The sequence below is a fragment of the Arvicanthis niloticus genome, chromosome 4, assembly GCF_011762505.2.
Source record: "Arvicanthis niloticus isolate mArvNil1 chromosome 4, mArvNil1.pat.X, whole genome shotgun sequence".
In the NCBI taxonomy this organism is placed as follows: domain Eukaryota; kingdom Metazoa; phylum Chordata; class Mammalia; order Rodentia; family Muridae; genus Arvicanthis; species Arvicanthis niloticus.
In genome coordinates, this window is record NC_047661.1 from 121,426,383 (window position 1) to 121,453,935 (window position 27,553).

A 27,553-nucleotide genomic window follows, 5' to 3' on the forward strand; every position below is an offset into this window, starting at 1 on the left:
CACTCATTTGACTAAAACAAAAAACTAAAATCATTGGCTCAAAGAAAATCATTATTTCAACTATGTATTTTGTAAGGATATGGTGTCAGTATGATTTTTTTAATTCTAGAATATGTGTTAATATTTTTAATAGTATACAAGAAATTTTTCTTTAATATGCCATTTCCCTCTAATTTCTTCTTCTAGGGCACCACTGGGTCACCAGGACCACCAGGGATAAGAGGAAAGTCAGGACCTTCAGTAGGTTTGAACCTTCACTTTGTTTTATTTTGTGATAAACATGTGTATGCCACAGCTTGAGTCTTGGTGCTTAATGGTGTTAGCAGGATACACGCATGGCAGAAGGGAGATGTCTACTCACCTTATGGTTTTTTCTCTTTAGTCATGCATGCGTGCACACACACACACATGCACACACACACACACACACACACACACATGCACACATGCACACATATAAGAATACAGTCTTCCATACATATGTGCACCCATATGAACACACACATATCATATATTGATGAAGGAACCTATCCTTTGGTGTCTAAATTCATTTGTATTTTACTAATATCAAGATATTTGGCCTGAAAATTTTCTCCAGTGAGGATAGAAGTCCTACTTTAGGAAAAAAAATTTGCACAAAATCAGTTAACTTAACAAGAGGCAAACTTCAACACTTGGTTAAGCAAGCCTGTGCCTGCCTGAAAGCTTTGTCTGCTACCATGGAAGGAATGACTATCGGGATGTCCTCCTAAGTCCTAGTTCAGGTTTTCTGTCATCTTAGATTTTACTGGCTTTTGTTAGTGAGTCCAAGTGGATCTGAGTTATAGCATGAAAGAATATTTTCCAGATGTAGGAACAGCCTGATGTGGAAGGTGTGTACGCTCTGGAACAGGGAAGGTTTTGTTCAGCAAGTTCAGAAATCAGGGAAGGTTACCGCTGGGTAAGGGTCAGGAACTCTTCTCTCCCAAAGCTATAGAAAACAAAGACAATGTATTCTTAGCGTGTGTGTGTGTGTGTGTGTGTGTGTGTGTGTGTGTGTGTGGCATATGCTAGTTCCCTTACCATTACTTACTAGAAGTTTCCTCATTTATAGAGACTCACTTAGCACTCTGTAAACTACTTGAAAATAATTCTTCATAAAATGTTTTATAAAGGAAAATTGACATCCCCAGAAAGCTGACAACTTAAGTTGTGTAAAAAAAACAATTATTGTGAAAAATGAATTAAAATGCTCCATAGTTATTTTGTTTTTAATTTGCTTGTCAGTCAAATCAAAGGCCTAAGGATATGCTATTTTTCCCCTTGGTGCTTCGAGTTACATCCTAATTGTTTTTTTGCCACTAGAGGGCCCCAATGAAACCCATCCCATCACCTTTAAGAGAGGTGCTTGACCATTTAGATTTAAGACTGCCTTATACACTGATTCAGGTAGATTAAACATTTGTTTCTGCCGTTCGACCCTTAATGACCCTTTGCCCAAACTGTCTATATTCTGGTGTGGTAGTTGTTTTGAGCTCTCTCATGTCAGACTGGCTTCACACTGAGAAGGAAGCCAGTCAATATGGGTAACTAGTTGTCGGGAAATAGGTCCCCTCCTACATGTTGTGTCCTGCAATTTGATGTCATCTTGGGCCTATTCTAATCAGGTTAGAAGCTCATGTGTAGGCTTAGAGAAAAATCAGCAAATTCAGCAGTTTTCTTAATGAAAGCAGGAGGGTCTTTGTGCTGCTCTCCTCTTGTCTACACTGTCATCCCTTGGAAGCATCTACACCTTCTACCCCAGGTTCATGCCCCCGCCTTTCATCTTCTACCCTGCTTTACAGCTTCACTATGAGTAAAGTAACTTTTGGAATATTGAAACCAAGCCCTCAAACTTTAATTCCGGAATCAAAGTGATCTGGGAATTGCAGACAAAGCCCAGAGAAGGGCCGGGTCAGGAAATGAGCAGTTCTTCATAGTCACATTGGTTAAAGTTCCTCATTCCTCTCTGTGCCCTGGCTCTGGTCTATCCACACGTTGTCCCATTTAATCTTCACGAAGACTTTGAGGGTGTTAGCATTATCACTGTCCTTACAATCTTTTGTTGAGCTAAGGGAGGTTTAGAGACGCCAAGCATCAAGGATTGCAGTCCAGTTGATAACTATTCCACCAAGCTGCTCACAGTAGCAAGGACCAGAGAAAATTTCAGAAGTGTCCTAGGACTCTGATTAGAAGAAGCAAATTCTCTTCTAGAAATCCTTGCTGCTGCTTTCTCAGCCTGTCTCTGGAGAAGCACCACATATTTGCACATACACACATATGCACACATACACACATATGCACACATACAAACATATGCACACATACACACACATATGCACACACATACCTGCAAATACAAACACATGCACATTTAATCACACATACATACATACACACACATACCTGCAAATACATACACACATGCACATAAAATCACACATACACACAGGCATATACTCACACATGTGCGTATGTACACGTGCACATATATGCATACATGCACAGTTTCACACCTACACTTTTCTTGACAGAGTGGACTGGTTAATTTGATTGTCTATCTAACAGAAGTAAATGCATATTGCACCACAGATATTAAAGTTTCACAGTGATGATGTGATGAGAAGTGGGTGAAGCCCGAAGCCAGAGAAGGTAGCTGAAGCTCTCAAGGGCTGACAGTGGAGAACGGGGAGTGTGTAAGAGTCTGAAGACTTACAAATTAAGTCTCTGGAAAACCATTACAACTTTGTTTGTCACAATATATTAAAAGTTGTTCAGCTGCAAAATGCTAGTTCCTATTTTCAGTTCTATTTATTAAGTTAATATTCATATTTTAATTTTTTCCCTTCCCTTTTTAGGGACAACCAGGTGACCCAGGACCACAGGGACCATCTGGCCCTCCAGGACCAGAGGTAAATCATTGATTAAAAGATGAGAAAATTTGAAACAAAACATGATGAGAATTAAGTTTAATTTACAAAATGTATGTTTTTTGTGGAAAGCCCGAGAAAGATTCTCTCTGAAATTTGTCTGTGTCAAGCAGTTTAGACCACATTTACTGCATCGGAGATCCCAAGGAAACAGAAAATAGAGTGTGAATTGAAATTCCCAGGGCCAGAACACTTTAAAGCTTTGAATCCTTTTCATAATGACAGTAGGAATTGAATCTAAATTTTTGTTTCATATGTGCTTAGAAGGGACACGTGTATAATGTTTGCCAGGTCCTGAGTTGTACCTGTGACCGTCACAGAGGTGATAATACACATCTACTCGTGTAGCACATATTTTAGGATCTAGGAACATCTTGTATATCAGAGTTTATATTAGATATGCAAACTCTGGACTATCCATGTTTTAATTTTGATGAGATCACAGCCGATTTGTCTGTTCTGCATAGCAATGGCCAATGACACATCATTAAGAATTGTAAACAAAATCGGATATATAAACTCCACTGAATTAGCAATGTGAAGTGCTTCCAATTCTTGTTAAATGCATATATCATTTGGACGTCATACTCCAACTGACTTCATAAATGTAATTAAGCTTATAGTAGACATTTGTTTGTATATGCCTTAAAATACTGAGTTTGGCTTCAGGCTTGGTAAAGAACCTTTTTCTTTCTTGAAAGCTTTCATAGAGCAGAAGCTTCAGCGGTGAAACATTTGAAGGTTCTTGAATTATATCCTGAATTCCAGATGTTATGTGAGATACAGCTTCTGCATTTCACCCTAGTTTAAGAAATACAGCCAAGGTCTAACCAAGAGCAACAGATGCAGCAACCATCCTGAGAATATAAGTTGACTTCTGGATAACTAAGACAAAGACCTTACAGCTCCCCAAGTGGCAGAACCCTAGGCAGGCGTCAGGATAGGACAGCATAATGGGTCCACCCTGTGTAGACTACTGACCTTATTCCACTGCTATTCTTCAAGGGCTGATGGATTTTTTTTTTTTTTTTAGTAAACTGTTATTCTTTTTTTCTAACTTAAAACACATTCATTATAGATAGATCAAATATCAAACATTACATGACACCCTTGTTTTGCTGCTAAGGAAGCGGTGGGGTATAGATGCGCCTGGTTCTGAATGAGCAATTCAAACTCGGTATTAGTAAAAATGTATCTCTTTATATGAATCTATCCTCTTTTATTTCAACCGAGTTTAATGAGAACTTTTCTGGAATAGACAGGATTTGCCTGACCTCTTTCATCGAGGATGCAGTATCTAATTCAAATGTGATTCTTTTAAAAGAGTAGTTTCCTAAATCCAACTGCAAATTGTTGTAGTTCAAGTTATGAGTCATGACTGCACTGGGGCGGGCTGTTCTGTCTCATGTGTCACTATGCTCTAATTATTTTCTTTTAGATAAATTGAGGCTATAAGTACACAAGGCATGTCTTTCCCTCCTATCTTACCATCCAAAAATGTTCATTTTTCCTGTTTCATTTAGGATTTTATCATTTTTCCATCAACAGATAAAACATTATCTTCATTATCTTTAATTCCACATTGTTTATAAAGAGTCCTAACCTCTAACTACCCTGTTCCTCTTCATCTGCTTCAAAATTTTCCAAAGTCCCAGAGGTATTATCTGTAGTCTTTCAAGAATCAGTAGAAGATTGTTTGAGGGACCTTAACAAATATGTCTTCTAGCCCATGAACACATGTTACATGCGTGGCTGGGTATGAGCAGTGTCTTATAGCAGTCCACTGGCTCTTAAAAATTTTCTTCCCCATCTTTTGCCATGCTTCCTGAGCCTTTGGTGTATGGGTTGTGCTATAAATGTATCAGTTGGTCATGGGCACCCACAAGTCAGTCGTTTTTTGCACTATGACCAACTGTGGACTTCTTTGATGGTCTCCTCTGCTGGAAAAGGAACTGCTTTGGTGAGGAGCAAGAGTTATGCCTGCCTGTGAATACAGGAGCGAGCATGGAGAGCGTAGTTGGGAATTATACCTACTCTTCTCAGCTTTACACTTTTAATGTAACTGGAGATTGAAGAATTTAAAGAATGTTTAATATCAAATCAAAGCTAAAATGATTCTATTTCCACAATAGATTTCTTCCGGTAAATGTTTTTGGGTATCAAGTTCATGTTTCTAAGCAGAAAAATAGAATCCTGGGGCTTGAAGTTTTTAGATGTGAAAAAGGAAGAGTTATAAGAAGACGAATCCTTCTGATTGTTAGAAGGATCAATGTGATAGAGCCAAGGATTAGCTGTGAGGTGTAGAGACTTCACCTGTGAAAGGTAAAAACGGTTTCAACAGCAACTCAAGGAATATAATTTATAGCGTTGGAACTATGCAGTTCAGCTCAGCCAACTTGTGAGAGAGGGTTAGAATATAATTTTCATATTTTTGCCTGACTAGTTGGATAAAATGTGGATCTTTATTACAAATGGAAACTAAACGCAGAAGGAAGAAAGGAAGATGTTCAAGGTGGCTGGAAATTCGACCTCAGGTTCTGATCTGCTGGGATGGAAATGCTTGTCGTGTATGCAAATGAATCTCATAATTGTACAGAGACCATGGTCCTGAGGATCTGGGAGGAGAGTGGGCAGATGCTTACAGTACACAAGAGTCGGCAACCATAGGAGTTACGTGTGAAACAGTTGCAGCAGATGCAATCATTTGGGGAAGTTTATGACTAAAGGTCTGGAAATAGTAAATCTATGTGCCCACCTCCCAGATATCTATGTTCTTTGTCTAGGCTGCAATGAAAGGGTTTTGTTTGTTTGCTTGTTTTAATTGTTCTTTATTTGTGTTTATACGTGTGTCTCTGTGTGTATGTCAGGGTGAGTCTCTGTTCATATGTGTGCATGTGCTCATAGAGGTCAGAAGAAGGTGCTGGATCCCTTGGGGCTGGAGTTATAGGCATTTTGTAAGCTGCCCAGTGTGGGTGCTGGGATATGAACTCAGGTCCCCATGATTTGAGTAGCAAATGATCTTAACCACTGAGCCATGCCTCTACCCCGACAATTAAGTTTTAAGTTAATAACCAAAGGGCAGTAAGATAAATTTTGGTGACTGAAATACACACTCCTGAGCAATTCACAGTCTAAGTGAAAGGGGAAAACACACACAATGGAAATTAGAAAATGTTTAAAATAGATAGAGAACAAATGACAACAAAACCACCACGTGAAGCATCACACAGACCAACTCATCTCTGCATAGCGGCCCAGAGAGATGAGGTATGTCGAGCTTCCATGTTGGGGAATTGAGTCAAAGGGTGAAGGACAAGAGAGAATCAGGATTAGACTAAGGCCTTAGCAGCAGGAGACTATGGGGGCAGCCTGGGGTTCTTGGAAGCCCAATAAGGGGGTGACTGAGGATCCTGAAGATAATGTCTGAGTTGTATTAGTGATGAAATTTAGGACTTTGGCACCCATCACCCCAAAGCTCAAAGATCTTTGGGGAAAAGGAGGCAGAAAGATTGTAAGAGCCAGAGGTGGTGGATGTTGTCATGGAAGCAGTGCATCCCAGACACACCAGGCAAATGCACACATGAGCTCACGGTGCTGGTGCCAGAACACACAAGGCCCATGCAAACAAAATCCCAGGACACATGTGGAAAGGTAGACATGTAACCCCAACAGCTGTTAGTACTCAATAGCTGCTGGGAGGGAGACCGTCTGGGATCTTTAAATATGAGACCACATTACCAGAGCAGACCCCCGCCCCAAGACTAGCAGGCAACACGAACTGGTCTTGATGGGAAGAGAGGATGATGGGAGGATTGTTAGGAGAGAGGAGGAGCAAGGGTAAGCAGGCTCAAATTCACTACATATGTAGGACTTCTCAAAGAACCAATGAAAATAGTGTGAAGACTTTCCCCCAAAACACAGCCACTGAGTGCCGTACAGTTTATTGGTATGGATGACAGACTTGGATCCAAACATTACTAATCAAAGCCATGACATAGGAGGGATCCCTCTCACAGACAGAAAGACATTCACTCTCCAGGCGAAATCCATCAAGTTATGATATTAATGCTGTCTCCGTCCTCAGCATACATTGATATCAGGACACCGAAGCAGAATTCAGTTACAGAGACACCAGTGAGTGTAAATGGCAAGACCTAGATACAGACTTTTGTGATGGTTTTTGTTCACTATTTAGGTTATAAAATATTTAGGTTATGAAATATAAAATATCTGGGGAAAAAAGAGTATCAAGAGTTGACATCTTCTAAGTCAAAATCAAGGAATTATGCTGAGACTATTTATCATTCATTCGTTCACTTTACATCTGAATACCAGCATCCCCTCTCTTCCCAGTCCCCTCTCACACAGATCCTCCCACCCCCCCCTCCTCTAAGAAGGAGGTGGGCTGAGACTCTCGAACCATTTATCTAAAGTCTCTAGATAAAGTCTTCAACAACAAAGTAGGAATATTTGTAGTGCTAACCTCGTGAGGTCACTTCGTATACAGTAACACACATACGGCAAGGCAGGGTGTGGTTAACATGAACAATGGACACTGGCTGCCAACCCCTCAACATCACCATAGGCAGAAGCTTGACTCAGAGAGAGGGGGTGGAAAAGGGAGGGAGAGGAAAGGTGAGAGAAAATATGAGAATGAGGCTGTTTTGCTTAATATCGAAAGTTATCGGAGGCTTAGGTGATGCAGTAGCGTGAGCTTTTCTGATGTATGCTTTTTGAAAAGATTTCTTTTTCTTAATACTTTCGGGGGGAGGTGTATGGGGGTCATATGCATGCAATTGTCTGATGAGGCCAGTAGAGGGCGTTGAAACTCTTGGCATGGGAGTTAAAGAGGGTTGTGCGCTCCCCACCCGGGTACAGGGAACCCAGCTCAAGTGCTCTTAGTTCCTGCCCAGCTCCTGGTTTGCGCTTCTAGAGGGTCACTTCTGGATGCTGTATGTTCGTTGTAGAATGAGGAGAAAGCTCTGAATTGAGCAAGGATTTAAGACTCATTAGCATATTTGCTGACGTCATTAGGGGGTCTGGGCTAGAGAACGTACTTGTTTAGTTGAGCGTCAACTTGAGTTTTGTCGCCAAGTCCTGCCAAACGTAGGACTGTGACTTTCTGTTCAACCTTTACTATACATCAGCATCACATAAAGAACCTGGGGGAAAAAAAATCTAGATGCTTAGGGCCAGCCCCCACAGTGATGAGTGGGTTCACTTAGGGTATCCTGTGGATAATTACCAGTAACAACAACCACATTTGACGCTGCGTACATACACAATGGAATTTTATTAAGCCATAAAATGAAATCATGACATTTGTAGGAAAATGGAAAGTATTATCTTAACTGAACTATCCCAGACCCAGAAAGACAATGACAAGTTTCCCTCATAATCAAATTCTAGATCTTTATTTTCATATGCGTGGGTAGATGGGGGGGGCGGGGTAAGGGCAGGGAGCTAGAGACCAGACAATAAGAAGGAAGAAAGAAGGTTTATGTGGAGGCTGGGGTGGAAGGAGAGAGTTACAAAGCAGATGTAGCACGAGAACAGAATGGAGCTGTGGAGACAGCGGGCGGTATGAACAGATCGGCGAAACCCAAGTGTGGATAGAAGCCATAGAACTGAGCTCCACGTGCTCCCTTCAAGAGTAAACACTGTAATGGCAGTGAACACATGTTATCTTCCAGTTCTTTACCACTCAAGTGCCTTCACTTCCACAGGATGAGACCATTGTGGAACCAGAAAGGCATTAGGCTTTGGGGAAAGTCAGAGCGTTCCCCAAGTCTCTGCCTGGAAATTGTCTGGCCTGTGGTACAGCAACCTTGTAAAAATTATTAGTACCACTCACTGCAGCAGAGAATGGGGGGGGGGGGGGAGTGTCCTGCAGTGTTTATAATACAAAGTAACAAAAGAAAGCCACTAGTGAGTTATGCTGGGAAAACCTTCCAGGTGCCCTGAATCCAAGAGGAGCTGGAGCAGGCATGGAGAGAAAGCATAGCTCTGGGAGGCCGGGATGAGTCCGACCTAAAGGCAGGAGTCTGTGGTAACTAGAGGCTGTGGATCCCGCGCTAGAACTGAGAGCAAACAAACACCTTGACTAGACGTTTGCATATTGGCTTTTATTTACTTTTAGGATTTTATTTTTTTATTCACTGTGTGTGTGCATGCAGGAGACTGTGAGTGCCTTGGACACCAGTAGAAACTGTCAGATTCCCTGGAGCTGGAGTTACAGATGGTTGTGGGTCAGGAGCTTGGGTACTGGACTCAAACTCCTGTCTTCTGCTTTTAACCTCCTCAAGTGCTCCTGACCTCAGAGCCACCTTCCCGGTAGCTCTCTAGGTTTTATTATTTTGTAACTTCTTTTAAAACTAGTTTTGAAACCTTCATACCTGTATACACTCCCTCTCTCCAACTCTTCCCACACTCCAACCAAATATATTTCTCATCTGCCTCCCAACTTCATGACCTGCTCCCACCTCTCTCTCTGTTTCTCAATCTCTCTCTGCTTTTCTCTCTGTATCTCTGTTTTGCTCTGTATCTCTGTGTGTCTCTGTGTATCTCTCTGTTTCTGTTTCTCTGTTTCTCTCTGTGTGTCTCTGTGTCTCTCTGTGTGTCTCTCTCTGTTTCTTTCTGTATTTCTCTGTCTCTATGTGCACCTCTCTGTTTCTGTTTCTGTGTCTCTCTGTGTGTCTCTCTTTTTGTCTCTCTGTTTCTATTTCTTTGTTTCTCTCTGTGTCTCTCTGTGTCTCTCTGTTTCTGTTTCTCTGTGTCTCTCTGTGTGTCTTTCTGTATCTCTCTGTCTCTATGTGTGCCTCTCTGTTTCTGTCTCTCTCTCTCTCTCTCTCTCTCTCTCTCTCTCTCTCTCTCTCTCTCTCTCTCAGTTTTAGCCTGCTGAGTCCAGCTAGCCCATATGCCCATGTGTGTGAGGTCATTCTCTAGGGCATGTGAAACCCACCACTGGACACCTTCCCCGAAAGAAAAGTGACTCTGTCCTTTAACAGCCATTGCCGGCCACTGGCCTCTCAGCTAGGGTGGGAGTGAAAGACCCTCCTCAACGCTGAAACTTTCAACCACCTTGACTTTGTGCAAAGCACAGCAACTGTGCATTCATGTGGGTAGCAGCCATGGCATGGAGGAGGCCCGCCTTTCCCAGACTTATCCCACACAGCTATTGCGCAGAGTAACAGGGAGGTGAGGGTTGTCTTGAGTATGTGCAGTGAGCTGTGCCGTTCTAGCATTCCCCACAGCCAGGCCCCGTGCTCATTATCAGCGCAAGCTTTGCGGCATGTTTTAATGGCTACGAGTTCTCTTAGCCTCTCATTTTCAGTATTTCTTCGTGTACAGTCGCATTGGTTTTTTCCATGTAAGGTTTGGCATCAGTCTTATCTTGCTTCATTAAAAATACCATTGTTGTTTTTATTGGCTAGAGTCGATGCTGATAGATTAAGAGAGTGTTGATATAATCACACTAGTGAGTCATCTTCTGGAGAACAATGCCTGTCTTTCATTTGCCCAAATCTCCTCTCCTATTTTTTTTTTTTTGAGAATTATTTACAATCTTCCCACATGATAGTTTTGCACAGTTCTTTGTACATGTGTTTCTATTTATTTATTTATTTATTTATTTATTTATTTGGGTTTTCAAACCAAGGTTTCTTTGTGTAGCCCAGGCTGTCCCAGAACCCTGTACATCAGACTGACCTGGAACTCTAAGATCTACCAACTTTTTGCCTTCCAGGTGCTGGGATTAAGGGCAGGCACCAACATCACTCCCAGCGCCAATTTTATATTTTTTTGTTGCAATGTTTGGTGGAGTTTCTCTACCTTCATGTTTGCTAGTAGGTTTTTGTCTGTGCACACAGAGGTCATTGATTTCCCAGTGTTGTTTCAAAATTTGAGTCCCTACTATTTTCTTGAGTTAGCTTCATCACAGTTTCCTAGGGCTTTGCAGCTGTGCCCGTGCGTGATTTCCAAACTCACATTATTTGAGCTCTTCTTCCCTGCTTCTTACGCCTCTGACTCAATTCTCACAGTGAATCGCACGATGAAGAAGCGAATACAGCATCAGAGTTGAAAGTATTGTCCATCCTCACCTGGTCCCTAAGTTCCCTGGAAAGGTAGTAATTTCTGCTGATGTACATGCAGGAATTGAGATGACATTATGTATATATTTGACTAGATTTAAAAAAAAAACTATCAATTCCCTTTTTAAATTTTTTTTTAAATTGGGAATAATTGCCACATTTGATGACATATACATGAATATTGTTGAACGTGTAATATCTCTCAATGCTGTACATCTTAAAGGTTTAGACAGAGTGTCACTGTAGGATCACGAATAGGATCATTGACTTAAACCTCATCTGTAGTCTCCCTATGAGTGCTGGAAACCACAGTGGCTGGTTACCTCTGTATGGCCTCTGTCGGCTGAGCAACATGCCATGGAGTTGGATTATTGTAGGGATCCTTTTTAGACAGGCTTCTCCCCACAGTGACTCGCACTTGAGGTTCTGTTGTGCTGTGATCAAAGCTGTTGTTCTGTGTTACTGAACTTAACTCCTGTTTTATTTTTGCCCCACTGTATATTCACTGTTTTGAACATTTGATGTGTATGTGACTAGAAAATATTTTTGTCAGATGTAAATCCTAACCTATAAAAGCTCGCTGTTCCCTTACAACACCCATGGACCCAACTGGCTCCCCTCTCTCTGTCCTCCGCTCTCCTCTTTATGCTTGGTGCTATAACCTACAATTTCAAAAGTGAAGGACGTGGGCCATGAGGCCCCTAAGTTTTCATCTGTGCTCCCATGTATTCCTTCCCGCCTCATTGTGTAAAAGCCGTCTCCTTACTCATGTTTCTGTGAGTCTGTTAGGCATGCTTGTAGAGTGACTTTTCTTTCTGTTTGCTCATATTTGGCCACAAGAAACCCGAAGAGTCCCAGGGGCAGCCATAACTTTAGATTTTCCAGGAACTTCGTGGTGTTTCCTGTCAAGAAAGACACATTTGAGTGCCATGACCTCAGACTCCACAGGGTCTAGGGCTGTGTGACATGAAGCATAAACTACAGTGTATCCTTGAGAATTACAGTAAATAGGACCACACCTCCCCCAACTTCTTGGTCCCTTCATAGCTTCCCTATCCAGGACAAGTGCCATGAAGAGGGTTTTTAATGAGTATACTACCTGATGTAGTCATGTGTCAGCACTTACACTTAGACAGGAAGGGACCAAGGGCAGGACATTTGTCACTAAGTGGCTAGCTGGCTTCCTGAGGGAATGAAGCCTTATTGGTGAATGTGTTTATCTCTGTTGCTGTCAGTTTGCAGTATCAGCACCATCAGTAACTGTTGTCGGGCTTAGCAAGTGGCAGTCCCTGTTTTAGACCAATGCATAGCCCATGTCTTTGCCACCATGTCTATTTTACTCCCATTCTACCCAGTCTAGTCTGAAGGTTGCCAATGAAAAAAGGCTAGCCAATGTCAGTTGGATAAGACATTGTGCATACTTGGTTTTCAGTCATTCTTCTTTGACATGTACTTGCTAGTGAACCTTAATATGCGATACAAAATCCTTTACCCTTGGTGCACTGGCCCACATAACTCCTCTATGACTTTAACTGCTGCCTCTTTACTTCCCTTCCATGTCTCTTCTACCTGGACCATTGATCAGATGGTCCCACCATCTTACTTTAGGTCTTGTCTCTCCAGGAGTAGAATGACCTGGTATCCCTCTCACAAATCTATCTTTTAAACAAGTATTTCTTCTTGGCCATGATTCAGGGTATCCATAGTTATTTTGCCATGTAGCTGCTACCCATCTCCAGGTAACAGCCACTGAAGCTGACCCACCCTAGATCATGCTCAGCCTTTTCTTCCTGCTCTGCCAGGTACATAGGTCCTGCGTTTCCATGACAACCTATACTGTTTTGTGTAAAAGCCAGGAGAGAAGACATGATGAGTATCTGAGGGTTAACTTGGAAGTCTGGGCTATCTCTGCATACAGTTTTTCTTGTGCCCACTGGGTCTGTTTGTGTTCAGTCATGGTTATAAAATTTTCCATCTCAATTTATGACTTGGCAGTTCCCAGAGAACATAGGAAATGCTGGGTGTGGATTCACTCAATACCTCAGGATCAAGCATTCTTCCTCTGCCAGGACCCACTGACACCAAGAGTTATTTCCATAAGACACATGACTTTCTGCTATAAATGGCATGACTTTCTCCTAGACTCCTGAAGGTAGCATATTTCTCTTGCTGAAGATTATCACAAGCTAAAGGGCATCTGTCTGAGTCACCCACTTCCCTAATTGTGCAGGGTCTTCTGGGGTGAGTGTATAGGCAGTAGGGCTTCATGGGCCTCCCCTTGAAAATGGCAGTCTTCACAGTACTCGGTGTGTGGGAGAGAGTGGCATTCCTCATATAAGCTGTTTCACTTTCAGAGTCCAAAGTGGCCGATCCATCCTATTGGTGACAGAATGGATAATACTGTGCTTAGTTTGTCCTATGGGAGACTTCATTACATTGATAGTCACTGGACTCAGCACCTCCAAGAATTGGCATCCCATGAAGCTTACTAGAGTTTGCTCTCAGCATCTGGAGTTATCTGTCTCTTGTCGAGATGTTCCTGGGGTAGTCACCTTTTACTTTCCTAATCCATTCAGTGTAACATTATGTTTAGTGGTTTAGGGTGTCGCTATGTAGCATAGTCTGATGGCCCATACCCCTTCAGACTATATTATTATGAAAGAAATCTGGTAACACAGAAAAACTATAAGTGACTATTGTCTAACCCAAACAAATGCAAACTTTTAATTCTCTGTTGTAATTATGGAGGAAAAGAATACATTTGCTAAATCAGTTAACTACACAGCAAATCTGGGGAGTCTTAGTAATCTGCTGTCACAATGACACTGCGGCTGACACAGCAGCTACAGCCGGGGCTGTGGTAGATCCTGCCATTCCATGGTGAAATGAACAGTGTTCTGATAGCAACCTCCACCCCTACATCTTTTATATCTTTGATAACAACATTGATCTCTGATGTCCTCCTCATCCTTATCCAACACATGTATACACACATGCACAGACAGATAGACAGACAGACTGACATACACACACACACACCAAATACATACACATAATTGAAAAGCATGAAAATGTGTGCGATTGGTTGGTTGATTCTTAAAACTCAGGGCTCTACCAGACCCCTGTCTTTCAGGCTTCTCTTAACATAGTCTAATTCTGTTGTTCGTCTCCAATATGGCTTTTAGAAGCAATCACTAACAGCCAAACGCCGAGGATAATTACTGTATGTCCTATCTTCGAGTAGCTCATACTTTAGAAGTTAGTATTCAATATGCCAGAAGCCTCCTTGCATTGTGCTTAAGATGTGATAAAATGAAAATTAAACAACTATTCCTTGAAAGATTAGGAACACCTCAGTCCTTGGGGAAAAAAACTGTAGTTTTGGTAAAAAGAATTTCTCTCCTGGGCCTCCTGATCTTTTCTTTTTATCCTTTCTTCCCTTGGCCATGAATTCTTAGCCATCTAGTGTGCACACAATTGTTGCATATGTATTTGGTGTGTGTGTGTGTGAGAGAGAGAGAGAGAGAAAGAGAGAGAGAGAGAGAGAGAGAGAGAGAGAGAGAGAGAGAGAGAGAGAGGAGAGAGAGATTCGTCCTTCAGTTGGAGCCTATTTTTAGTGAAGGACCAGATAAATAAGTTTCACTCTGCATAGTGAGTGATTAACACTTAAAAGCAATGTATTTTCCCCTCAGAGACATCTCTATTTCAACCCTAAGGGGAATCCTGAAACTAAGGTAACAAAAAGTCTATGATTATCCAATCCCAGGTATCACTCCTGGAGGGGTGTTGTGTCACTGTGAATGATTGGAAAATTTGATACTCCTGAAATCAGTCACACCATGTGATCAGGCATCTGTTTGAGGGCTGGCCAACAACTCCTGCTAGTTCCTTGCAGACAGGAAGCCCAGAATCCTAGCAGCAGTAGGTGTAGGCCAATAGCAGTAGGTGGAAGCTATCATAGATGTGGGTGTTTGCCACAGGCACTGATTAGAACTTCCCTTCCCTGGAGGTCATCTGGATAAACATGACCTTATAACACTTCAGAACATATCTGTTTTGTATGTCTTACTTATTCCATCAAATTATGAAATTGCTGTAGTAATGAGATGGACACCTGTGCATTTCTGTTCTCCATAGAGTGTCCAGGAAAAGTATCATTTGCGTTAATGTAAAACATTCTTTCTAAAATTCTTTTTCTGTTTACAATAGACATATTTAAACGATATTCGTTACGCTTTGCAGTTTCTCAAGGCATAGTAGAGCCGGCCTTGAGCCGAGATCCCACGCAGACTTCTAATATGGTAGCAGTATAGTGAGGGGCTTTGTTGATTCAGCTGTCAACTCCCCTGGGCTGTAGCTCTGCCAAGTATTTGAGTTTGGGGTGCTGATTTTAGTAAACTGGGCCAGCTGTTTATCACAAGAGTGAGTCAGGAGTACTAATCACAGAAATGCTGGGAGGGGCTAGTTATCGGATTCCTCTTTTCCATCAGGGTGGTCTTCATTAGAGAGAAAGAATAGTTTGGAGAGTCTGCTCATATCAAATGGAGGCATCCTACTGAATATTTATTTTTAACATTTCGGTAGACTCAACTAGAATAAGCCAGCACCAGCCTTTGGCTCCCTGCGTCAGATGATTAGTTGATGTCAATAGGCTCCTTTCAGTTAATTCAGTTACTTCCTTGATGTCTTTTAGGAGTTGGATTTGATTAGGAATTCTTTTTCTTTAATTGTCACTTTACCAGAGGCTAGCAGTAGCTGGAGAGATAGCGTGTGGTTAGGAGTGTATACTGCTCTTGCAGAGGACCCATGTTCCATCCATGACCTACATCCGGCTTACAACCAACCTCTGTCATTCCAGTTCCAGAGAATCTGACACCCTCCTCCACCCTCTCTGGGCACTTCCTCACATGCTCATATTCACAACACACACACACTGTATATTTAAAGTGGAATTAAAGCAGTATATGTGATTCAATCAGCTAATAAAACTTTATTTATTGAATTTCTACTATGCCCTTAGCGATACCAAATAAACATTGCAGGAAATATTTTAACATATCATCCATAGTTTTTAAAAATGTACACTCTTGTTGGCAAGAATAAGATATGCACAAGAGTGTGTACCGCGCCAACCCTGACCAGCAGGAATTAAGACACGGAACAACCGGTTCCTTCTCACAGCAGTTTACTCAGGATGCTTAGCAGTTGGTAGTCAAGATGGCGAGCCCGCGATCCCTTCCCGGGCACAGCTTATAAACCCTGCCAGGAGCCCATGAACTCATGCCACGTATCATCTCTCCATAGGCTCGTGACGTTTGCATAAGATCAGGCCACCTTGAAGCACAGCCTTCACACCTAATAAGGACTTGTTTATCACTCGGCCCTTGGGTGGCCATTGCCATCTTGGGGCAAGGTTCTTATGGCGCCTAACAAGAGTGAAAGCATCATGTGAGAAATGAGTGAGTGGTTGGTGTAGCTTATTGTTGGCATCATCGAAGGCAAAAACATGGGAAATAGGCTCTGAGCTGGGACATTTATGAGTAAATACTAGGAGAGAGGAAAACCATTCCACGCCGGGTAAATCACCACACTGGGTAAATCTTATAAGCAAAGCCTAGATATCTGGGTAATAACACATAGTAGACTTACACACAGTTGTTAAGACTGATTAGCTGAAGTAGACATTTGTTGTGGTTGGTATAATGACAGCTAAGCCCGTAAAAGGATGAGGCACCCGGAACTGTACTGGCAGAGAACTTGCCTGGCATGTATCATGTCCATGGTCTGGGCTTGATTTCTGGCACAGGATTTAAAAGAAGAAAAGAAAGGAGGGGGGGAGGGAGGGAGGGAGGGATAGGGTCAGGGACAGAGGGGGGAGGGAGAACACTATAGCTGTATGTGGTAAACACTATAATCCAGGACAGGGACAGGGACAGGGACAGAGGGGGAAGGGAGAACACTATAGCTGTACTTGGTAAGCACTCTATAATCCCAGTACTTGGAAAGTTTGGAAAAGAGGATTATGGGGCTATATATTGAATCCTTGTCTCAAGACCACTTCGAGAAACATGGAAGCAAAATCAGTAGGCACCAAATTGAATATGATCTTAGATTCTAGACAACTGGAGACAACATATTTAGTGGCTATGTAGTCTGGTCTAATATTGTAATACTTACTTGTGAAAAATAGGAGGTTTACACTCTATTTTCAAGTGAGCCTTCCAAATGGAGTTCTGCTCTGAGTAGTCCCAGATTCCAATTCTTTTATACCCGATAGAGGGGAAACACATCTTAGAAGTTGGTACTGTGGAGGCATTCTGGAGCAGCTCAGCATGTTGCTGAGGACAGCCGTTTTCCTGGGGGAATAGCAATTGATATTGCTATTGATAGCAATGTAGAGCATTGAGTTTGAACCTGCTTCATCCCGTGACGTCTTCCTATTCCAAAAGGCTGCCTCGGTGATTTACACATCCTCATTACCAAAATACATAATGTGCTAAACTTGATGCTATTGGAAGTTAACAAATTATCCAGATGATTCAGCGAGGCTGGTAGAAGGCACATGAGTCTGAAGACAGAGACCCAGCGTGGGTCATTTCATCTACAACCCTTTCTACAGTTACCAGGTCTGCACTGATTCACAGAGGCGCCGTTCTAGACACCAGCACCTGAGGTCTATGGAGCTTAGGAAACTAAATTTATTATACAGGGAATCATAAGAGATAGTATTGTCCAGAAAGTGATCATCTTTATTGTTTGAGCACCAAGTCTCTTGTGCTGTGCTACAGACAGAGTTTACCCAAGACTCTACAAAGTTATGCTGGAATGGTGGATTTCAACACCTCCTTTGCACAATGTACTGAGATGCAAAGAGTAAGGATGAACTATCTCACAGTGGTAAATTAAGCATTAAATGCTGGAGAGATGGAGTTAGTTAAAATACATCTATCTTTTCCTCCATGAGAGCACATCTTACTGGAATGGATAAACATCCATTGCAATACAGCATGCCTGATACTGAATAGCCACTGTGATAGTTATTCTTGGTTGGTATTGGCTGTTCCCATTTGTCAATTTAACCATGTCTGGAACTAACTAAAACCCAAGTGGCTTGGCACACCTATGAGGGATTTTAATTATTTAAATCATTTGAAGTGAGAAGACCCACTTTAATCCAGATCTTTTGAGATGGAAAGATCCACCTTTAATCTAGACCTCATCTTCTGTAGCCTATATAGAGCACACGGAAGAAAGAAGCTGACTCTTGTGGCCTGCTTGCTTTCGTCCTTGCTAGTGTGTCTATCCATTCATTGGCATTAGAGCCCACTTCTTCAGGATTCCAGCACATGCCTAAGATCAGCTGAGACCTCCAACATCACAGACTGAAGGAGTCACAGACTTTCCATTGGTACACGGCCATTGTTGGGTTACAGTCTGTAAGTCATTCTAACAAATCCCATATTAACAAACTTCTGCAAGATATAAAGAACACACTCAAATCTCCCCAAGGCAGACTCTGAAAGGCATCATAGACTGCATGGCATTAGGCTGGCAATATATTGCATGATTGCAGAACCTGGGAGCCGGTATGTTCTCTATGAGGCCTGGATGCATAATTCAACAAAATAAAAAAATAAGCTTGTTTGAGAAAGAAAATAAGAGGAATGCCAAGCTGTGGGCCCTGGGTTCATAACTCCATCTCCAGAAGAATAGTGGGCAACAGCACCTGCTTCCTTCCGGCACTGTGAATGTGCTTCTTGGTCAGACTCGCTCATTCGGCCCACTAAAACACACAGGCACAAAAGGAGGCTTTCTTTGAGATAAAGTCTACAGAACCTGTATCCAAGAATCCAGGACTTTCCCCCTGGAGAACACTTAGTGCCGAGAACAGTGCCTAGTACATTCAATGGTGTTAAGTGGGTCAACAGACCTTCATTAATTAAAGCAGCCAGGGACATCCGTAATGGGCCAGATGGTAGGTATTTCGTGTCTAAAACCATAGTTTTCTGAACACATGAATAAAATGATGATCATGCCGGTATTACCTGTGAAATCATTCAAAATCCAACTCCATTGAGTTTTCTATGGGAAGAAGTTCAGGAACTAAGTCTTAAAATTTTTTTTTCTCAAAAGGTCTTCTAATCACACGCTAGGTGCCAACAGAGCATGATTGTCTAGACCATCCAATCCTAGCTGTCTCCGCGACAGTTTTAGTGAGGTGTAACTGATATGTAAGAAATGGAACACGTCTTTTTGTTCTTGGTGCAGCATCTTCTGTAGCCTAGGCTGGCCATGAATTCACTACGTAGCTAAGAACAACCTCAAAGTCCACATCTCCCTGCCTCTACCTCTCAACTGCTGAGATCACAGTCATGTACCACCGCACCTGAAAAATTACATTTGACATATGAATAAATTGTGAAAGCATCAAAGCTAAGTGAGTGATGACGTAATCAACCCAAATCCCTCAGTTTCCTCGTTGACTCTGTAGCCATTGTCTGTCCTCCCCAGCACACACAGCATACTCTAACTGCTTTTGGCCAATATTGATTGTTGAAGCCTGAATATCAAATAACAGAACGGTCTGTTAAAGTTGTAAGTTTGATCTAGCTTTGTGTGGTGGACTTCCTGTCTGACCCTGTCGGTGTCTTTAAGGGTGATATCAAAGATGGCTGAATGCGATGTGGAGCCAGGGACATGTTACATCATAAGGACTTGCATTGTCTCTTGTTTGAGGACTCTCTCTGCCAGGCATCCCTGATGCTGAATGTATGGGAGTCAGCTGTGGTATGTTTTCTGCTCAAATACATGGGATTGCTCAAAGGGGAAAATCTATGGAGAGGAGTGATCAGTTGCAAAACTTTTCAAAAATATCATAATGAGAACAATCTGGGTTTGGAGGATTTTAGGTCTAAAACAGCAAGGAGGGGGTGAAAGGGAACCAGCTCCCTCAGTGGGGTCTTCACACTGCATTTCTCTTGGCAGAAGCTCACGTTTTCTGCATGTGCTTTTCCCTGAAGACAGGGAAACCCCTTCATCCGCAGTAGCTCCCTGCTCTGTGCTTGAGTTTGGTTCCTATAGTTTACGGGGAAAGCAACTTTATTACTTTTCCCCTTTCAAATATTTTTGTTGGCGTTAACTCTTTGGGGAGGCTTATTCTCATTCAGAAAAAGTCAAACTTATTCTTCCTTTTAATATTATTGCTTTCCTTCTTGGACTTGCCGTATTACTGGCATGATGCCTCTTTCCTAAAAGGCAAAAGTAACAAAATCCTATGGCTGGAACCTTGGTCTCAAAAATCTTCCCTTATAGAACCCACTCCCCTGCAGGGTGTGTGCTTTCGTGTTTGAATATGTAAAACTGCAATCCTTTCCACCAAAACTATGCTAAGTTGTTCTTTTCGTGTTTAGTTTTAGACAAAGAATACCTTTTGAAACTTTATAGCAATGTAATTGCCTAGACTAGAGTTAATGGGGCTGTGGTTTTAAGTCAGTTCATAAGGCACTTGCCTTAACGCACCCGGGCTGAGTTAGATCCCAAACTCATGGAGGGTTGCCGGGGCTCACTGGTCGGCCAGCCTAGCTTACTTCACAAGCTCCAGGCCAGCAAGAAATCCTGTCTCAAAAGAAAACAAGGCACATGGTGCCTGAGAAAAGACTTCCAAAGGTGTCTACTGTTCACACACATGTGTGTAACCACGTGTTTACACCAACACACACAGGAGGGTTCATTTTTAATTTGGCTACCAGTTCAGGCTATTAAACATTCCATTTAATTAATGTACTATATAACAAATAACAGATGAGGCTTTCCCTAACTTCCATGTACAAATTCATAATCTACACGTTGCTTTTATCAATTGTATTTTGTGGATATTTTTTTAAAAAAAATAAATGACTGCATTCATCTCTACTAGTTTTGGATTTCAAAGCTACTCAGAGGATAAGTATGATCCAAATCATACTGTGTTCTGTGTATTTAAAGTACAAGAATAAGCACCACCTACAAGAATTAAACATTTTCAATGATCTTAAGTAGCCTAAATATTATCTATAATATTTAATATAAATTTATAATATTTAAAGCTACTGTGAAAAAAATCAGAACATCCCAAATGATCTAAAACACAGACTTTTGTTTTCAAGCTAGTAGTATAATCAAACATGCTACCTACCGAAAAAGTAATCCAATAATCTGTTGAAAAATAATCAAATAATTTGTTGATATACCCAAGGACTAATTCAGTGAGTGAATTCCACCTTTTTTCCTAAAGATGTTTGCATCATCACACACAGTTACCTACCACAAAAAGATAACTATCTAACATGCCTGCATTGGTTACTTTTCCTGTTGCTATGATAAAAAAAAATACTCTTGAGAAAAGCAACTTAAGGGAGAAAGGATTATTTGAGCTCCTAGTCCAAGGATATAGTCCATCATGGCAAAGAAGCCCTGGAACAGAAGTTGATGGCCACATTGCATCTGCAGAGGCAGAAAATCCTTGTGCTTAACTAGCTTCCTTCTCTTTATGCAAGCCTATGGAATGGTGTCAACCACAGTATGCAAGCCTAGGGAATGGTGTTGCCCACAGTGTAAGTGGTTCTCTCCACCTTAGTTAACCAAATCAAGACTAACCTTTACAATCATACCAAGAGGCTAACCTAAATATTAGTCACAGATATGCTTGTAGGCATGTATCCTGGGTGATCTCAGATACTATAAAGTTAATTATCAATATCATCCATCACAATACCCAATACCAATTCATTAAACAAAAACCAAAAAGAATTGTTAAATTATATAATTGATAGGTGGTAGAAATAGAAATATTTAAACTATTTAATTGAATATTTTTACCTATGGATAATTTATGATATCATTATTAAGTCAAAACAACAAATATAGCTGTCAAAGCCAGGTATTGCATCTTTAAAATTTTTAAATTCTTTTATCCTTTTCTTCTATTCTTCTTGTGCCTTTCTTCCATAGGAAGCCTTTGGAGGAAACATTTTTTATTATTCTACATTAATCCACATTTTCCAAAGTATTTATATAAATGACTCATAGTCTGGCCTTTTTCACGTAGCATGAGACACTTGTGGTTCATGCAGTTTATTCCATCTTCCAACTGATTTTCATTAATTCAGCCATTATAATTGCTTTTTGGTTGTTGTTTATCCGTTTGCAACTTTAATTGGAAGAAATATAGATCTCGATTAAAAACTGAAATATATTGGTCTCATTGGAAAGCTACTCAAAATATCAATGTGTGTCATGAAATATCATATATTTACCTTCTTAGGAAACTAGTTTTTGAGCTTTTGGCTACCACTAAGTAAGAAGGCAGTATTTCACTTTTATGATTTCCTAGGAACCAAATGCAATCTGCTAGTGCCTTGGTTCCCAGGTTTTGTTATAAAAATGCATGTGAATTAGTCTCCAGCCTTTAGTGATTAGAGAATAATAAAACTTTGTTTTTACTGGAGAGAACACTGAATCACTCTCTGTACACCAAACAGATGTGAAGGCTCTGAAAATAGAAGACACATTTGCACTTATTATTTTTAAAGCTACCTCATTTTTCTGCTTCTCAGTAACAATTTGTGATCAGAATTTCTGTTAAGAAAGCCCCAGAAGTCAGAATTTTCTCCTCCTCCTCTTCCTCCTCCTTCTCTTCCTCCCCCTCCTCCTCCTCTTCCTCTTCTTCTTCCTCCTCCTCTTCCTCTTCTTCCTCCTCCTCTTCTTTCTCCTCCTTCTCCTCTTCCTCCTCCTCCTCCTTCTTCTCTTCCTGCTCTTTTCTAGGGTATTATGTTCTCAAGAAGTGTCATGTGATGATTTAACTGAAATAGTGAAGCTTTTTGTGGGAGAAAATGTTCTGACTTGTCACTGTTATTTTAAATATAAAGTATTAAATCTGGACATCTTTTAATCCGATTTTTGTTTTTACTTCACTTATTGTAGATTTGCCTGACAATGTGATTTTAAAATAAAGAAGTCTTGGCCCTAAGAATATTCTGTAATTTTTTAGCATGTAAACTCTCTGACATTTCAGTGCTTGGCTTAGGTATCCATGTGCCATCACTGGCTTTCCAGATTGAGCAGTAAACTTAAACATTAAATTGAAAATTCCTCTCTGGGTGTTATCATAAAACTCTGCTGACCCAGTTAACTGTTTTCTTCTATTTTAAAATATATTATTTAAATGAAAATATCTCTACTTGGGAGTAGTCTAGCTATGAATATTTAAAATATAGAAAATAACCATTGGCCAAGTTTCTAAGCTAACCCATGTGGGGAGGACATAGAATTGTTTCTTTTAATAACTGTGCAGATGTGCTTCATAGATCTTTGGTAAACTTTTAATTTTGAAACAATCTACTTCTTTTGATATCGTTGTTCTTGCTCTCTTCCTCTGTGGCACTTTGCATCTATTTTCATGTGTCCTTTTGATATTTTGAGTTACAAAAGATGCAAGTGTTTACGTATGTCAGACATGCCATGCTTAACTAGAATTACCTGACTTTGTTATTGTTTCATTGTAAAAAGAAGTCACAATCACAAGAGACTGTAAAACAAATGTATATCACACACAAATTTCAGACATACTTCCTGTGAGCACTGTAAGGTCAAGGAAGTATTGGTTGATGCCACCCAAACCCTGCTTGTGTCTTGCTTTAGTTTTCCAATTTGTGGTTTTTTTCTGTGTGTACGTTCATTCTCCATTCTTCACCCCTTATAATTTAGCAGAGGAAGCACGCAGCTATTTGACTTACACAGTCTCTGTTGATTATAGTCTCATGGTGTAGTGTTATATGTTCCTTGATTTCTGTTTTTCTTGAAAATTGCTAGTCACACTCCAGAGTCCTGACCATACTGGGGTTTGTTTTGGCAAGTCAGCAGGCTGTCCTATGTTCTTCCATCTGCAAGCACATGTCTTTGTCATGCTCTGTCTGTGGGGATGCATGTGAGGTGTTGCTATAGGCTTTGGGGAGGGCTGGAATACCCTTACCTACTATTTGGATGAAAGAATATAAACATGGGCAAATAAATGCTTAATTGTTGATTTTTCTTATCACTTTTCTACATAATGAGTGAGCTTCCACTTATCCTGTAGATATGCGGCCAATTTTAAAGTTGATTTGTTTGAACTTGTACATTTAAATATATTTATTGTAGTTAAGTTCAATCCAGTTCTTCTCCCCATTGGAAAAAATCCTTCCCCCCCCCCCCATATTTAGTTTGTGAACTCCCACCCAAGCACCTTAAGAGCTATTTTTAACTTACTCTAGCTTCAACATTCATGATAGATAACTTTCTTCATATCATGCTGGTATGATAAGGTGGTCTGGGGTCATCTGGAAAATGGACAATTCATGAATGTGTCCTTCAGGGTGCTCTGAGCCAGTGTTCTGACTGGTTGTAAATGAGGACCAAGAATCGCAAATTAGCCACAGGACATGCTGTCCTCTTTTCCAAAAGAAATAAGTCAAGTCACTCGACAATAACAACAACAACAAAAAATAATTACTGCAAACCAGATGTCGTCGTACTTGCTGGGGAGTATGACACTGGAAAACACAGGAAGTACACCCAAGGAGTTTACAGTCTGACAGAAAAGTAAAACAAGACAAAACACTGTGTAAAGTTGTTTTGTGGTGTCAGAGTTTTAAGAGAAGAAAAAGAAGTGCTTAAAGATGATGTATAAAACCCTTTGGCTTGGAGCTCCAGGTAATATTCATTCAAGTAGTAAATGTTGGGGGAGAGGAGAATGCTGGGTAAGAGATGAAGGTCAGCTACCATGTGTTTCAGCAAGAACTAGAAGGCAAGTATATTGCCTCAAGGCCAACATGACTTTTCTTCCTGTTAAATATAAAGTACTCAAGAGAGAAGGTTTGAAAATATTAGATGAATACAGTTTTATATATGCATGAATATAAATATCAGGTGGACCTGATTTCCTTTGACCAGTAAAACAATCAATAAATCTGTCTTAACCATCTCATAACCTTTGGCAACCAGCCTGGTAGGAAGTCCTTAGGGACACTGCCTTACTTGTCTTTTGACACAAATTTCCTCAATGTATTTTTTTCTCCACATAATCCATATTTTAAATCTGGTATGCAAATTATCAGAGTATACATTTCTTTTCTTCACACAGTGAGGTTCACAGAACCATTCATAAAGTAAATTCTCTCTTTTTAGGATACTGTTTTGTTTTGTTTTTATCCCAGTGTGCATCATTTGTTTAATAATCATTTACATTGAATTATGAAGAAAGTAAATTGTCTTAACTGGACAAAGGATACAGTCAACAAGATGTTTTATATGCTTATAGATTTAAAGTAATTGGCGTTGGAATAAACTCTCTACCTATTTATATTTACCAGGGTTTTCCAGGAGACATTGGAATTCCTGGACCAAATGGACCTGAAGGACCAAAGGTAAAAAACAAATAGAAACCATGCTGAATGCGGATATCTAGAATGTTCTTATTTAAATTCTTAATATGTGTAGAAAAAGATCTTAAGAATGCCAGAATTACCAGTAATTAATAAACATTGTGAGTTCAGAATCCACTCGGCTTTAAGTGATTTTCTGAATTTCTTGTAAGTATTAGAGGGATAATATTTAAAACTCATAGATATCACTTTAAAAGATTTTTAAAGGAGATAAAAATAATGAGAGCAACTATTTAAAGTCATAGTTGACAGTAAGTGGTAGAAAGATTTTAGCACGGATAAAATGCCCATTGTTATAATAAAAGAATACACATGCTATCCCAGAGTCTTGATGTAACACAAGGAAACCTGATGTAAACAAAGAAACCTTCACACTGTCGTGCCTTTACTCTGTGTATGGACAAGGAAGTCAGCATCAAAAGTTTCAGTATTCAAGACATGACCCAGATGGGACACACAGACTGAGTGTCATAAGTAAACAAGCATTAGAAATAAAACCATGGAGTGATGATGAATGGAATTTGAGAGTGAAGGAGTTAATGAATTCAAGCTAAAGGGGAAGGTGTTAGGGTTAAGTAGGAAGAGAGGAGGAAATGTCAGGACAAGGAAGGTAGACACTGATAACAGGTACACCTGTCAGTGCACTGTACTGTCTGGTGATATATATGTGTATATGTATGTATATGTGTATGTGTATGTGCATGTGCATGTGCATGTGTATGTATATATGTATATGTATATAATTTGTGTGTATACATATATATGTATATATATAATGGAATGGTACTATATTATATGTATATGTGTATATGTATATGAAAATGTATACATATGGAACAGTACCTGCCACAAAGCCACAGCTAGAGTTCGAACCCCTAACCCTACATGATAGAAGAAAAGAGTTGACTCCCCCAAGTTTTCTTCCACCATCCAGATGTTGACCACAGCATCTGTGAATGCAATAAATAAACATTTTTAAAATGTAAAAAGCAGATATGTCCTCAGTCACATAACTATAAAGCAGCATAGCTAGGGTTTTCACACAGAGGTGACTGCCAAGTCTGGGCTCTTCACACTTGGCTTGGGGATCACAGAGTTGGGAACACCCATGATCAGACCATAGTTTCTACTTGATCATACAGGCATAAGGGAGCAATCAGTTACTTAAGTAGCAAATGTGCCATCTGGTTTGTGTCTTTAGAAGTTAGCCCTCAAGTCACTATAAAGGATAGTTTAAACCAGGAAGAAGCTGGAGGTGAATGGAGGAACCACAGAATCTAGGGATGAGCTGGAGAGATGGCTCAGTAGTTAGTTTAGAGCATATACCGCTCTTAGAGAGAACCCAACTTTGATCCCCCAAACCCATATCAACTAACTTACAGCCACCCATAACTCTAGGTCCAGAGGCTTCGGAAGCCTCTGGTCTCCTAGGATACCTGCACTCACGTGTACACACCAATACACAGACACACACTCAATAATAATAAATAATAATGATAAATGCAATTGTAAGAAATAATAAGGGAGGCCCTGGGAAGGCACTAAGTGTGCTTCCTTGCCCAAGCCTAGAGGTTGGGAAGGCATGGGGGGGGGGGGGCAGGGCTCCTCAGAGTGCAGCTCGGTGTGGGTGTGGGCCTCCAGCCCTGTCTGAGGATTAGCCTGAGTGCATAAGGCTTCTATTTAAGATAGCAGACTTACCACCCTGGGCCAGAGCACAGGATGTCCTAGTGGAGCTAGGCCTGGAGAAATAATAAAGATTTGATGTAGAACATTTATTCATTTAGCAAATATTTATTGGGTGACTCCCAAGTAGGAGCCACTGTAATAGACCCTAGACGGAAAGGCCTAATCTGTGTTTTCAAGAACTTTACAGGCTGGGGGCTGGAGAGAAGACACACGAGGTAAATTACCTGACACATGGCAAGAGGATTAGAATTTAGATCTCTGATACCCACAGGAATATCTCGGTGTGACTGATGTGGGAGCACTTGGGCTTACTTTCCAGCCATTCTGACCACTTGCCACATACATACGCCCTAAAGAAATCTGCAATGCC

The 27,553-nt window shown here is 40.8% G+C and overlaps 1 protein-coding gene across 1 annotated transcript in view; it reads left to right on the forward strand.

Annotated features, from left to right (window-relative positions):
• The window catches only part of Col24a1 (collagen type XXIV alpha 1 chain), a 249,393-nt gene that overhangs the window by 65,414 nt on the left and 156,426 nt on the right, over positions 1-27,553 (forward strand). The window contains exons 18-20 of the mRNA XM_034500238.2: positions 187-240; positions 2,877-2,930; positions 25,426-25,479. Of these exons, the coding sequence (XP_034356129.1) occupies positions 187-240; positions 2,877-2,930; positions 25,426-25,479 (162 nt within the window). The remainder of the gene's footprint in view (positions 1-186; positions 241-2,876; positions 2,931-25,425; positions 25,480-27,553) is intronic.